Genomic DNA, 15,263 nt, shown 5'->3' on the forward strand with positions numbered 1-15,263 from the left:
TATATTAAAGGCACATGCATATCTCATCTACATCCTTCCCCTTGGAAACGAAAGGCAAACAAAGTAGTGACAGGGCGACCACGTCTCATGCGCTAGAAACGGTTAAGCAAAGTCGCCATAGCGGACAGGCGGCTTGACAACACGTCCCGACCGGGTTCGCATCTCGCCATCTTCCCTCCCTGCAGGAAGAAGTGGAACAGGTGCAGACGGCCGAACTGGAACGGGGGAGCTGGGAGGGGACGGAGAAGACAAGGGCAGAAAGGCAGGAGGGGATGCAGGGTCAGCAGCGGGCAGTGCGCGGGCAGGCGAGGGAGGACGAGCCGGAGGAGGATTGGACTGATAGAGCTGAGAGGGTAAAGACTGTGGCATGCGAGGGGCGGCGGGCAGAGCATCGCCCGGAGGCTGAAATTGCAGTGGGGGAGCAAAAGGATCCGCGGGCGGCGGTCGTGGCTCGTTGACGAGCCGCAGGTGTTGGCGGGACCGGCGGTAGACGGTTCCTGCATGGTCGACGAGATAGGACCTAGGCGACCCAGCAGAGGCGACGACGGTAGCGAGCCTGGAGTGACCGGAGGGGGTCTGCATGCGGATGACCTGACCGCGGAAAAGGCGCGGCAGGGGGCGGCAGGACTTGTCATGGGAGCGCTTCTGTACATCGCGTTAAGGGCAATGCGCTCCTGAACAACAGCGGGCTTGAGGACAGAGGGGATGAGTGAGCGCTGGGCCACCGGGATCGGGGGTCTGATAGTGCGAGACATGAGCCGCTGAGCAGCGGAGCCCATTGCAGGGTCACGGGATATGTTGCGAAGGTTGAGGAGGGCTAGGAAGAAGTCGGAGTTAGACAAGCGACATTGTTCCAGCAAGTTCTTTACACTGCGGACGGCGCGCTCGCCCAGACCGTTGCTTTGAGGGTACTCAGGGCTGCTGATGAAGTGGCGGAAGTTCCAGCTGGTAGCGAAAGCCCTAAACTCGGAGCTCGTGAATTGGCTGCCGTTGTCCGACTGCACCTGGCCGGGGTGCCAAAGGTAGAGAAATGGCAGCGCAGCTTATCGACAACGGCCGAAGAGGTGAGGGAGTGCAGCTGGTCAACCTCGAACCAGTTGGAGTAGCAGTCGACGAGGACCAAGAAGTGTTTGCCTCGCCACTCGAAAATGTCAGCGGCAACCGCCATCCAGGGCAGTTCCGGTGCAGCCTGCTGCAGAAGTGGCTGTCGTTGCTGGTGGGGGGCGAGACTGTTGCAGGTGGAACACGAGGAGACCCTCTCCCGGATGTATTGAGCCATACCAGGCCAGTAGAACTGGCTCTGGGCGTGAGACAAGGTGGCTTCGGTGAGCGCCTGAAAATAGTGGTCGTGCACCGCAGCAGGTACAACAACCTTGTGTCCTTTCACAACCACGCCGTCGTGTAGTACGAGTTCATCACGGACCAGGAAGTAGGGCACGGTGCCAGCCGGCAAAGCGGAAGGACGGACGGGCCAGCCCTGCTGGATGATGGCACAAGCTGTTGCAGGGCAGGATCATCGGCAGTGTGCTCGACCCGGGACTTCATCTGCTGTGAAGGGACAATATTCACATTGAGCACCATCAGGTCAGACATTTCATAGGGGTGGCAATCGGTGGATGTTAACGGGGCGCGGGACAGCGTGTCGGCCACGAACATGTCTTTGCCCTTACGATAAACAACTTCGAAAGTGAAGCGCTGGAGCTGCAGCATCATGTGCTGCAGTTGGGATGAGGCAACATGGATCAATTTGTTGAGGATGGTGACAAGCGGCTGGTGATCAGTTTCGATGGTAAAGGTGTTGCCTAGAATGTAGTCCTTGAATTTGGAGCAGGCAAACACCACGGCCAGTAATTCCTTCTCGATCTGTGCGTAGTGCTGTTCGGCAGGGGTCATGGTACGGGACGCGAAGGAGACAGGCAGCTGCAGGCCGTCATGGAGCTGTAGGCAAGCGGCACCGAGCCCGAACTGAGAGGCGTCGCAGGTGATGATAATGGGACGCTGCAGGTCAAAAAATTTAAGTGTGGGGATACTGATTAGCTCGGATTTAAGAATGTCGAAGGCTTTCTGGTGTTGAGGGAACCAAGCCCATGCCGTGTCCTTCTTTATCAAATCCCTTAGGGGTGCGCTGAGGTCGGGGATGAACTTCCCCAGGTAGTTTACCATGCCTAGGAAACGTTGCAGGCTGGGCACATTAATAGGTGATGACATCTCGGAGATGGCAGCCGTTTTCTGCGGGTCGGGTTTCAGCCCTAAGGCTGTGAATACATGTCCAACATATGTGAACTCCGGGATGCGGAACCGGCACTTCTTGGGGTTCAGTTTCAAGTTGATCTTCCGGGCCCGGTCTAGGACTTGGCGGAGGTTGAAATCGTGCTCAGCGACATCCTTGCCATAGACCAGTATATCGTCAACGATGATGGCACACGGTAGACCGGCAAACAGCTGCTCCATTGTCCGTTGGAACACCTCGCTGGCAGAGTTGATTCCGAATGGCATTCGGAGGAACTTAAATCTGCCGACAGGGGTGCTGAAAGTTGTCAGGTCGGAGGACTGCTCGTCAAGCGGTATCTGCCAGAAGGAGCTCTTGGCATCGAGGACAGAAAAGATTGTGGCCGGACCAACCTGTGCAGCGACGTCCTCTACTGTTCTCATGGGGCAGTGCGGGCGTTTGATGGTAAGGTTTAGGTCTTTGGGGTTGATGCAAATGCGCATTTCGCTTTTGTCCTTTTTCGCGGCAACAACCATGGTGGAGACCCACCTGGTGGGTTCGCTGACCGCCTTTAGGACGCCCATTTTTACCATGCTGTGCAGCGTCGATTCTACTTTGTCCTTCATGGCGATGGAAACACGGTGAGGCGCATGGACCACTGGCTCGACCTTGTGGTCGACTGCAATCTTGTAGTGGCAGGGTAGCTTGCCCAGCTCTTCATCAAAGCGGTCAGGATATTCAGTCAACGGGTCCATTAGGGCCTGCACCTTGTGGATGTCACGGTGGAAGGAGACCAGGCCCAAGCCCTGGCATGCTTGGATGCCCAACAGGGTAATGCAGTTGGAATCGAGAAGATAGAAAGTGAGGGGCCGAGAGGTTTCCAGTATCCTGCAGCGCAGAGTTGCATTGCCCACAGGAACAAGCACCCCTCCCCCGTAGGCATGTAAAGTGGAGCGATCAGAAGTAACTTGCTCATTAGACCTAATCTTATTGAAGAGGATTGTTGACATAACATTTGCAACAGCTCCGGTATCAATCTTAGCGGTGAAGGTCGAGTTGTTCACAGTTACACGAACTTAAGGGTCTGTTATCACAGCAGGTGCATCCAACAGAGAAAATATGCTGGTCTCCCCCTGAGAGGACCCAGATTCAGACACAGGGAGTTCGTTGATATGGTACTGGGAACCGAGCTCGCTATCAGCTTGCTCCAAGTTGTTTAACATACGCCTTGGAGCAGCAGGAGGCTTCCCACGGGAACGGCAGGCAGCAGAAAAATGGTTCAGTTTCTTGCAGTAATTGCACGTTTTGCCCAAAGCAGGGCATACATTGTACTGATGAATGGCAAAGTTACAATTGGGGCACCTTTGCTGGGCGCGTCCCCCGGGAGCAGTGCCGGACCACGGGGGTCGTGGTGGGGTCGTGTTCCGCCGACGGCTGGTAACGCTGGCAAAGTTAATGTCCTGATCAGTCGGTGACACCGCCGAGGTGACAGCTTCGGCTAAGCGGCAGGCAAGCATGGCCTCGTTAAAAGACAGGTCGGGCTTGCGCAAAAGTTCAGCCCTGAGCTTTTCATCGCGGAGACCGTAAACCAGAAGGTCCCTGGTCAGCTCCTCGGGGGTCAGCGTGTCAAGGCGGCACCGCCTGGCCAGGTGTCGCAGCGCAGCGACATAATTCTCGGCAGATTCACCAGGGTGCTGACGCCGCCCGAACAGTTTAAAACGTTCTAAAATGCAGTTAGAGGGAATGTCGCAAATCGCGGTAAACTTAGCCAGTAAACATACCGGGTCCCGAGCAGATTCACCCGCAGCGTAGACGAAGAAGTCTGACCGAGCCAGGGCATCGGGACCAGCCAGGTGGAGAAGTAGAGAAGCTTTGACTTCAGGGGTGGCGGCAGGATGAGCGATTGTGACATAGTGGTCAAAGTCACGTCTAAAGACATCCCATCGATGGGCAATGTCTGAATCGAAAACGAGCACATCGGGCTTGCGGCAAGAAGTGGCCATAACGAGGAAATGAGAGGGGGGGGGAACAGAAAACTGGGGCAAAATTAAATAATCAACCGATAAACAGGAGGCGCAAAGGTACGAGGTATGACACCATGTAAAGATGTGTTGGCAACACACCGTAACTTTACTTCATTTTATTCATACTGTATTTTTACAGAGAGCACTAGCTGTACGTGGTCTGTCACGGAAACTAGAGAGCGATATGTGGGTGGGGAGGTTGTAGTTATACTTGTGATATGGGGAGTGGTTAGTAGTGATGAGGTAACTATATTAAAGGCACATGCATATCTCATCTAGTTTCCAGTTGGGGAACAATCATATTGTCTTCTTACTACATACACATTTGTCTATACATCTACTGATGATGTCTTTGACAGCAGTGGCATATGCAATTAGCTTGGCCATAGACGCCTTGAATATGTACCAGTCCACTCACTCAAATTCGCAAAGGATCTCATGTGGTTCCTCAGGCCAGCGCATCATAACTTTCTGTACTGGATCCTCCATCTTTATGTGCAGCCTCTTGTGTCTTCTGTTTATAATGTTTTGGTACAGCTAAAATATCTTACTTCCATGTGCATGTCAAAATCCCAGCTAATGTGCCTGTTTCATTTATTTCTTTGCATTTAGATATATATACCCAATTAAGTAAAGCCACTTTCCCGTTTTGTCTATTTTCTAGCCATTTTTCCCCATTGGTGTTTCAAACATTTTCACTGCACTGTTAACACCAGAAGCTACTATATTTAGTACTAGCTTTATTTTTCTTATCCTTTCCATCTACATTCCCCAGAGCCATGTACTAATTACATAGCATTGTCTGTGTAGGAGCCATCTAGGCTCTCAATGACACACTTCCCAGAACATGCTATCCATGGATCTCGGTTTTGTGAAAGGACTGCTGTGGTATCAATTGTTGCTTAAGCCAGAACCTGGGCTCCTGCAGTTGTTGGTACCTCACGGCATCTGTGGTTGTCTACGGCACAGGAAATGTGCTAGTGTTTCTGCATGGCATAGCATATGCATTTCACAGGTTGGAGGTGCCCTGCTAGATCTCTGAATATTATATTGTCTCACTATGCAGAAACCAGAATTATTATGATAGCTGGCCACATCCACCTGTATGCTTGCCAGCTGAAATTCCTCTTAGCAGACATGTTTTCCAATTTGAATGATGCCCTGACAAGAAGTTACGGGGTGCATGATTAGGACAAGTACTATTACATCGAAGACAGTAATGAAGCGTGTCAATGCTATCGTAGTCACCTCGTTTTTATCCATGCTAAAGGCTGTGATATGTACATTACAAAGGAGAAGATCATTTCTGACAGCCTCTTTTTCATGCATGTGTACCTCAGATTTTGCTGTCAGATTTCCTATGTTGTAATAATGTTCATTATTACATTTATTCCTATAGCAAATTCAGGCTACAATATTTTTGTATCAAAATATTTTTTTAGTATATTGGCAAATGACTTTCTGGTCTATTTTAGAAATGCAAATGGAACAAATGCGGAGGAACAATGCAGTGAGTACTGAATGTTAACTTCAATTATAAGTGAATAGATTTATATGAATTTGAAATGTCACTTTGTCTTCATTGTATCATGACATATTAACGCAAAATTGTGCTGCTTTTCAGGTGAAGATGAATGGAAAAGCATGCAGGGCGATTTCATCAATATTAGCATTATGGCGATTCCTTGTCTCTGTTCAATGGCACCAAGAGGCCTCGCACCTGACACCAGGTCAGTCAATGTAGACTAAGCCTGTGCCTATGATTTATTTTTGCCATGATTTGGGATTTTGATGGGCCTTTGATGATTTTAAACTGCAGTTAATACAGTGATCTTATGTTTACAAAAGATTCAGTCGAAGGTGAAGACTGATATAAATATGGAATTGTGCTCTTTATTTGACTGGATGAAGAGTTGTATTTTTTTATTTATTAGAAGTACAATAAGTTACAGTAATACACACCACATATATCTTATTACATTTGTTGTACCCCTTCATTTTTTGAGCTTTAAGAAAGATAGAAATAAAGGAAGTAAGGAAAGTGAGAAAGAGTCGTGATAGTGTGAGAAAGTGTTGGGGAAAAAAAGCCCATTAGAAAGAGTTAGAGAAGAAAGTTAAGAAATAGACCCTAGAAAAGAGAGACAGAAAGAGAAACAATTGCTCTATTATAAAAAAACACGCAAAAAGGGATATACCAACTTCATATTTTTCATCCCCCATTACCAGATCCTGGCACCATTTATTTTTTAAATTACTGTTGCACCTTATACTTGTAGTAAGTCAATAAATGCAGGCCACGTATTTTGTATTTTAGACATGCACAGCTGCACCATGCACATCTAGACTAGCTTAAATGATTTATCTACATTTGTAAAACACTTTTTCAAGTATCAAACTTGCAAGATCTCTTTTTCTCATTAAAAATATATTATTTACAATCACAAACTTCATAATGCTCATCAGGTAGTTATAACGCAGTAGTTGCTTTCTTAAGAAACCTTGTGCTCTAGAATATTATATCAAGAAAATTGGGGTTAGGGGCTAGAAGGTCTCAACACTTGCAATGACAATGTTCTTTTTAATAGCTATGCATGATTTTGCAATATAAAATCTAAAAAATACTAATGATCATATATCACTATTTAATGGACTATTATTACATAAGTGTCAATAGAAACGATTGCTTATCAATCTCAAAGACCACTGGCGGTGAAACTGACCGACCGTTTTATTAAGAGAGGAATGATGCACCAATATCAACATCAATTTCCATACATATTGGCATTTATTTCACTGCTTAAGATAAGCAACATCTTCTGTATATAATTTCTATTTCAGGTTGGATAATGGAAGCATGTCACTTATTGCTGTCCGAAATAGTACTCGAGCAGATTTTATTAAACACCTAAAGCAATATGGTAATCTAAACAATCAGGTAAACTAAAACGTTTCTTGTATTAATTCCAGGTAATTTGTTTTCTTACAAGGCTACAGATAGCATTAGCATGGCTGGCCTCCTAAAAAGAATTAGCTTGCTGTCACAAATGCTGGGCACCGTGTTATAGGAAAGATGTCCTCAAGCTGGAAAGGGTTCAGAGAAGATTTATGAGGATGTTGCCAGGACTAGAGGGGCCTGAGGTATATGGAGAGGTTGGGCAGGCTAGGTCTCTATTCCTTGGAGCACAGGAGGATGAGGGGGTTTCTTTTAAAGGTGTACAAAATCATGAGAGGAATAGATTGGGTAGATGCACAGAGTCTCTTGCCCAGTGTAGGGGAATCGAGAACCAGAGAACATAGGTTCAAGGTGAAGGGGAAAAGATTTAATAGGAATCTGAGGGGTAACTTTTTCACACAAAGGGTGGTGGGTGCATGGAATAAGCTGCCAGAGGAGGTAGTTGAGGCTGGGACTATCCCAGCGTTTAAGAAACTGTTAGACAGGTGCATGGATATGGACAAGCAGGTGGGACTAGTGTAGCTGGGACATGTTGACCAGTTTGGGCAAGTTGGGCCAAAGGGCCTGTTCCACACTGTATCACTCTATGATTCTATGACTAAAATATCTTTAATGGATTTTTACCTAATCCAGATTAGCACTTTATTATTTGCCTCGTTTTATTTTGTTATGTGCTCGTCTGTCAATGTGCAGTTATTTTTAGACATTTTAGATTTATAAAGAACAATTGATTACTATAAAGCCATATGTATTCAGTTTCATTAACCATCTCCAGTAGTTGGCATTACACCTTGGATAAATTGCAAAACTATCACAGACCATTCCTGTGAGACCTCATCATCTATGGAATAGTCACTATTAATTTGCAGAGTAAATGATTTGCAACAAAATTAATTTATTGTATTTTTCATTTTTTAAGTTGCTATCGTTACTTTATTTTACACCTTATTTTAATTTATGTTGTTGTTTGTAGTTCAACTTTCCCTTTGTAGAGACATACACTGTCCAGGAAGTTAAAGTACAATCAAGGATGGAAAACAGATGGGCTGATGAGACATCAGAAGAGAAAGCAGATTTTAGTTCACGTTGCCCTTCAGTAGTTTCTTTAAAAGGAAATTGTCCATGGAACGTTGATGGTGACTTAATGGAGGACTCTTCCAAAATTCATATAAAGTAAGCATTAACCTTTGTCACATTAAGATGTTTGTAGAATATTGTTTTAAAGCATTCAAAACTCGAAAAAGACACAATAATTGCCAGACCTCTTTGTTTTTATTTTGTAATCTTATGTTTATTCAATGATTCTGAGGGGTAAAAAATGTATAAGCATTTGGGGGGGGGGGGGAGATGGAGGGGTGGGGCAGGGAAGGGGAGATTGGGGGGATGGGGGGGAGGGAGGGAGGGAGGGGAAGGTGAGGGGGGGGGGGGGAGGGAAAGGGGAGATGGGGGAGGGAAGGGGGGGAGATGGGGAGGGGAAGGGGGGGGGGGGGGAGGGGAGATGGGAGGAAGGGAGGGAAAGGGGAGAGGGGAGGGGAGGGGAAGGGGGAGATGGGGAGGGAGGGGGGAGATGGGGAGGGAGGGGAGGGAAAAGGGGAGGGAGAGGGGGGAGGGGAGATGGGGAGAGGGAGGGAAGGGGGGAGGGAAGTAGGGAAAGGGGAGATGGGGGGGAACGGGAGATGGGGGGGAAGGGAGGGGAGGGAAAGGGGAGATGGGGGGAGGGAGGGAAAGGGGAGATGGGGGAGGGAGGGGAAAGGGGAGATAGGGGGGGAGGGAATGGAGATGAGGGAGGGGAAAGGGGAGAGGGGGGAGGGGGGAGGGAAAAAAGGGGAGAGGGGAGACGGGGGGGGAGGGAAAGGGGAGATGGGGGGGAGGGAGGGGAGGGGGGGAAAGGGGAGGGCGGAAAAGGGGAGGGGGGAGAGGGGGGAGGGGGGAGGGAAAAGGGAGGGGAGATGCGGGGAGATGGGGGGGAAAGGGAAAGAGGGGAGGGGAGGGGGGGGGGGGAGGGAAAGGGCGAGGGAAGAGGGGAGGGGGGGGGAGGAGAAAGAGGGAGGGGAAAGAGGGGAAAGGGGGGGGAGGGGAGGGGAGAGGAGAGGGGGGAGGGAGGGGAGGGGGGGAGGGAGGGAGGGGGAGGGGGGGAGGGAGGGGAGGGGAGAGGGGGGGGGGAGGGAGGGAGGGAGGGGAGGGAAAGGGGAGAGGGGAGGGAAAGGGGAGAGGGGGATGAAAGGAGGGGAAGGGAGGGGAGGGAAAGAGGAGAGGGGAGAGAAAAAGGGAGAGCGGGGGAGAGATGGGGAGGGGGAGGGAGGGAAAGGGGAGAGGGGGGGGAGGGAGGGAGGGGGGGAAGGGGAAAGGGGGGGGGGAGGGGAGGGGAGAGGGGAGGGAGGGGGGAGGGGGGGAGGGGGGGGGGGAGGGGGGGGGGAGGGGGAGGGGGGAGGGGGAGGGGGGAGAGGGGGGGGGGGAAGGGAGGGAAGGGGAGAGAGGGGGGGGAGGAGGGGGGAGAGGGGAGGAGGAGGGGAGGAGGGAGGGATGGGGAGAGAAGGGGGGGAGGGGAGAGGGGGGGGGAGGGAGGGATGAGGGGAGGGGAGGGGAAGGGAGGGGAGAGGGGAGGGGAGGGGGATGGGGAGGAGAGAAAAGGGGAGATGGGGGGGAGGGAAAGAGGGATGGGGGGAGGGGGGGAGGGAAGATGAGGGGGAGGAGAGGGAGAGGGAAAGGGGAGATGAGGGGGGGGGGATAGGGAGAGAGGGAGAGGAGGGGAGGAGAGGGAAGAAGGGGGGGAGGGGGGGGGAAGGGAGGGGGGAGGAGGGAGGGGGGGGAAGAGGGGGGGGAAAGGGAGGGGGGGGGAGGGGAGGGGGAAGGGAGGGGAGGGGGGGAAGGGGAGGGGGGGAGGGGAGGGGGGAGAGGGGAGGGAGGGGGGGGGGAAAGGGGGGGAGGGAGGGGAGGGAGAAGGGGGGGGAGGGGGGAAAGGGGAGAGGGGGGGAGAAGGGGGAGGGAGAGGGGAGAGGGGAGGGGAATGAGAGGGGGGGGAAAGGGGAGATGGGGGGAAAGGGAAGGGGAGGGAGAAGGGGGGAAGGGGGGAGATGGGGGGGGGAGGGAGATGGGAGGGGAGGGAGGGGAAGGGGGGAGGATGGGGGGGGGAGGGAGGGAGGGGAAAGGGGAGGGGAGATGGGGGGGGGGAGGGAGGGAAATGGGGAGGGATGGGGGGAGGAGGGGGAGAGGGGGGGGGAGAGGGAGGGAAAGGGGGATGGAGGGGGAGAAGAGGGAGAGGAGATGGAGGGAGGGAGGGGAGAGGGGGAGGGAGGGAGGGAAGGAGGGGGGAGATGGGGGGGGGGGAGGAAAGGGGAGATGGGGGGAGGGGAAAGGGGGATGAGGGGGGGGAGGGAAGGGGGGAGGGGGGGAAGGGGAGATGGGGAGGGGGGAAAGAAGAGAAGGGAAGGGAGGGGGGGGAGGGAAAGGAGAGATGGGAGAAGGGGAGGAGGGAAAGGGGAGGAAGGGAGGGGGGGAAAGAGAAGAGGGGATGGGGGATGGGAGGGAGGGGGAAAGGGGAGAGAGGGGGGAGGGAAGGGGGAGAGGGAGGGGAAGGGAGAGGAAGGGGGGAGAAGGGAAGGGGGAGGGAGGGAGGGAGAGGGGGGAGAGGGAGAGTGGAGAGGGAGAGAAAGGGAGATGGGAGGGAAAGGAGAGAGATGGGGGGGAGAAGAGAGGAAAGGGAGAGAGGGGGGGAGGGGGGGAGGGGGAAGGAAGGGAGGGAGGGGGAGAGGAGAGAGGAGGGGAAAGGAGGGAGGGAGGGAGGGAGGAGGGAGAGAAAGAAGAGATGAGATGAGGGAGGGAGGGGGAGGGGGGGAGGGAGGAGGGAGGGGGGGGAGGGAAAGGGGAGGATGGGGGGGAGGGAGGGGAAGGGAGGGAGGGAGGGAAAGGGGAGGATGGGGGGGGAGGGAGGGAGGGAAGGGGGGGGATGGGATGGGGGGAGGAGGGAGGGGGAAGGGGGGGGGGGGGGAGGGAGAGAGGAGAAGGGGGAGGGGGGAAAGGGGAGGGGGGGAAGGGGGGAGGGGGGGGGAAAGGGGAGGGGGGGGAGGGAAGGAGGGGGGGGAGATGGGGAGGGGGGGGAGAGGGGGGAAGAAAAGGGGAAAGGGGAGAAGGGGGGGAGGGAGGGAGGGGAGAAAGGGAAAGGGGGAAGGGGGAGGGGAGATAGAGGGGGGAGGGGTAGATGGGAGGGAGGGGGGGAAAGGGGGAGATGGGGGGGAAGGGGAGATGGGGGAGGGAAAGGGAAAGGAGGAGGGAGGGAGGGAAGGGGGGAGGGAGGGAAAGGGGAGATGGGGGGAGGGAGATGGGAGAGAGGGGAGGGGAACGGGGGAGGGGGAGGGAGGGAGGGGGGGAGGGGGGAGGGGAGGGGGGAGGGGGGGGGGGGGGAAGGGGGGGGGAGGGGAGATGGGAGGGGGGGGGGGAGGGAGAGTAGGGAAAGGGGAGATGGGGGGAGGGGGGGGGAAACGGAGGGGGGGGGAGATGGGGGAAGGGGAGGGGAGGGAAGGGGAGGGGGGGGGGAAAGGGGAGATGGGGGGGAGGGGGAGGGAGGGACAGGGGATGGGGGGAGGAGGGGGGGGGGGGGGGGGAGGGAAAGGTAGCAATGTTACAAAATTTTGAGATTTAAAAAAATCAAGTCTGCAATTTATCCCATCAGATAAAGCATAAAAATAAGTTTAATTTGACACCTAATTCACTTTCATATCTCAAGTAATAAACAAGTTATGGCCATTTTCATACTTGGAAATTAGCATCTTGTTCCCTATTGATTTTCTATGGACATAACAAAAAAGCTGTGATCATGGACAGTCAAAAGCCCATAACCTTCTTAAAAATTAAGAGAACTGAATGAAATTTTCAGTTATCATAGATTGAACCATTCTGAAACAAATATAAAATAATCTTACTTGGATGGCCTGTAATTAAAGCATATAATTAGTTAGTTACCCAATTGTAGCTAATTTCAAACTTCAATTACTAGATCTAAACATCTATCCATTTCTTAATAAATGACTAACATTTTTAAATAGCCTAAGTGTCCAAATAATATTGACAAATAATTCACAATAAAACATGATTTTTAAATTTCTACATCAATTTATAGGCCAAATGGAAGGAATTTAGTGTTCAATTGCTGGTTTAGAACGTTCACATTGCGCTGGATTTGTGCCTCAAATGTACAGAAAAATACTGCGGGATATAAAGAGCCCAAAATGAACTACTCGCTATAGAAAACTTTATATACAGGGTTCTTAAGAAGCCCCTTTTAATGTAAAAATAAGGTACATACCTTTAATTGTTTGCTTTATAAAACCCTGGGGCTGCGAGAGGTTGCGGGTTTAGAGAGTGATTTTTAAACTACTATAACTATTATACAAGGCCATAAAAACTAATAATACCTTTTGCGACGGGGTCTTTCAGCGATTTTCCGTTAATGATTTACTAGGCTGAACATTTTCGATTGCAACAGCCTAGTAAAAATCGCGTTTTAAACCCGCCCCCTCTAAACAGCGCCAAAATCACACACACGGGGCTGGGACAGATTCTCAAACAACGCTCAGGTAGGTTTTGCAACATACCTAGGAAAGGGGAGATGGGGTGAGGGAGGGAAAGGGGGGAGGGGGGGGGAGGGAGGGAGGGAAAGGGGAGAGGGGAGGGGGAGAAAGGGGGGAGGGAGGGAAAGGGGGGAGATGGGGGGAGGGAGGGAGGGAGAGGGGAAAGGGGAGATGGGGGGAGGGAGGGAGGGAAAGGGGAGATGGGGGGGTGAGGGAGGGAAAGGGAAGATGGGGGGAGGGAGGAAGGGGGGGGAAAGGGGAGATGGGGGGGGGGAGGGAGGGAGGGAAAGGGGAGATAGGAGGGAGGGAGGGGAAGGAGGGAAAGGGGAGATGGGGGAGGGAGGGAAAGAGGAGATGGGGGAGGGATGGAGGGGGGGGGGGGGGGAGGAGGGGAGAAGGGGGAGGGGAGAGATGGGAGACCAGGGGGAGACAGTACAGGGGAGAGAGAGGGGGGGTGGGAGGAAATGGGAGGGGGAGAGAAGAGGAGGGGAGAGGTGGAGGTGGGCGAAGAGGAGGGGATGGAGGAGAGGGGGAGGGGGTGGATGGGGTTTGAAAGGGAGGGGGTAGGACAACTATTTGATTGTGCACGCCAGGTTGATTGCATTTGTGGGATCACGTGAAGGTTCCAATCACCCGCACCTGTCCGAATGAGATCCATTGTGATTAAACAACTGTGAGATGGCACTGACTCATGCAGCTGCTTGATTTAAACATTTTTTGATGTTTTTTTACTAAAAAAGCAGGGAAATTAATAACCAAATGTTCTAATTTTCAAAACAAAATGGGGAGGAGGAATATGTAAAAATTTCTCCGTTATGGCAAAGGGTGGAGGAGTAAATTCACAAACAGCTTAAACAAATTTTTGCGAAATAGAACCCGTTACAAACAAACCAACGAACGACAGTTTTAATAGTTACTAGACCAAGTGCAGACCCGTTGGGTCTGCTGCCCCAATGGTGTGATCCCCCAACCCAAGATTCCACCATGCACCCGTCTCCTCCAACGGAACTGAACCCGTTCCCAAATGTAAGATTCCAGCACTCCCCTGCCTCCCTCCGCAGTAGATTTTAAAAAAAATCAAATTTCACCTCCCCTGCCTGCTGCAGCAGTTCCAATTGCAATACCAATTGACCCTCCCCCTCCTGTTGAAGCACTTGCTGTGATATCCCATTGAGGTGAAAAGTTCAGAGTGTTCCTGTCTTGCAACTTTGTTTTGAAGTGTGTTGGAAGCTGATAGGAAGGAACAGCAAATCAAAAGGCAGACAGGCAGCCGGACGGACGGCAGGCGGCAGCCACAGACTTTTATATAATAATAGGTAGATAGATAGATAAGATAAAATATTCAAACACTGATTCTGTTCTACTACACCTCTGTATGATAAATGTTCTTTCCTTTACTTTCATAGGATCCACTCACAGCTAATTACTCTATATGGTAGAAGTATTGAAGAATGTGATGAGTCCACAGTACAGTGTGGTTGCCTATAGTGAAGATACCAAGCATTTGTACTGGTTTATAATTTAGACTTTCCAAAGACAATGAATCAGGATTGTTAGCAGAACTATAATGGAATTCTATGCAACTACTTTGAAATAGCTATATTTGATGGTTAGATTAAGCATAAATATATAACAATTTAAAATATATAGTTTTACAAATCTGTATGAAAATATATCCCTGATGATTACCAATTTAAAACTTTGAAGGAACATTTATTTTGTTACTTGATTAAGTTGTCTTTAGCGATATCAATAAACTTAAGAGCAACAAAATGTCACATTCTACAATAGTTCAAAAGACTTTTGTGCTGTAACCAAGAGAACTAAAATTTGAACAACTTTGATTATTTATTATTCAGTGACAAAATGACTAAGAGGGTTGTATATTTTATGAGGTAATTTATGAAATTGTAAAAAGATCATGTTTTTAATTTACTGTACTTGGATTTAAGAAAATGAAGCTTTACATATAAAATCATAAATGAGCAATGGCACGCTTAATGTTTAATCTCTGAAGTGATTGTTTTAGAATTTTATTCATTTCCAGATTTCTGGAATAAATAATTATTTTTATCCTGTGTTGATCTAATCATTTTGAAATCAGATTCTTGTAGTTTTCAATTTAGACTGAACAGACATTTTAAACGTAATTTCTCTTGCACAGATCATTTTGTATACATTTGTTGATATGAGCTAGTGAACCCAAGTTCCTCTTGTAAAAGTGAAAATGTTTCTCTAAACCAATAAATTGATTAATTTTAATCTCTTAGTAGAACTTCCAATAAAATGAATAATAAAATTCTCCAAGATAGCAGGTATGATAATCCATCTAAGAAAATACCCATCATTTGTCAGTTTATTACTGTTTTTACAGTCAATTCTATTACAGTTCTGGGTTAAAATGTCCAACTCCTTTTACTCAGTAACTTGAACATGAATTGAGTCAGCAATCATTAAGTCCATGCCTCCTTTCCTGCTTCATTTGAAAACTTGTATTGTTAATATTTTTC

At 50.2% G+C, this 15,263-nt stretch overlaps 1 protein-coding gene across 2 annotated transcripts in view; it reads left to right on the forward strand.

Moving 5' to 3' along the window:
• The window catches only part of cerkl (ceramide kinase-like), a 112,224-nt gene extending 97,332 nt beyond the window's left edge, over nt 1-14,892 (forward strand). The window contains exons 9-13 of one of the 2 annotated variants that reach the window (XM_055637866.1): nt 5,709-5,743; nt 5,858-5,963; nt 7,072-7,168; nt 8,160-8,359; nt 14,160-14,892. In XM_055637866.1, the coding sequence (XP_055493841.1) occupies nt 5,709-5,743; nt 5,858-5,963; nt 7,072-7,168; nt 8,160-8,359; nt 14,160-14,241 (520 nt within the window). In that variant the 3' untranslated portion in view covers nt 14,242-14,892. The remainder of the gene's footprint in view (nt 1-5,708; nt 5,744-5,857; nt 5,964-7,071; nt 7,169-8,159; nt 8,360-14,159) is intronic. The other variant, XM_055637865.1, reaches the window with a different exon arrangement.
• The last annotated feature ends 371 nt before the right edge of the window (nt 14,893-15,263 follow it).

This window comes from Leucoraja erinacea, chromosome 7 (assembly GCF_028641065.1).
Source record: "Leucoraja erinacea ecotype New England chromosome 7, Leri_hhj_1, whole genome shotgun sequence".
Taxonomy (NCBI): domain Eukaryota; kingdom Metazoa; phylum Chordata; class Chondrichthyes; order Rajiformes; family Rajidae; genus Leucoraja; species Leucoraja erinaceus.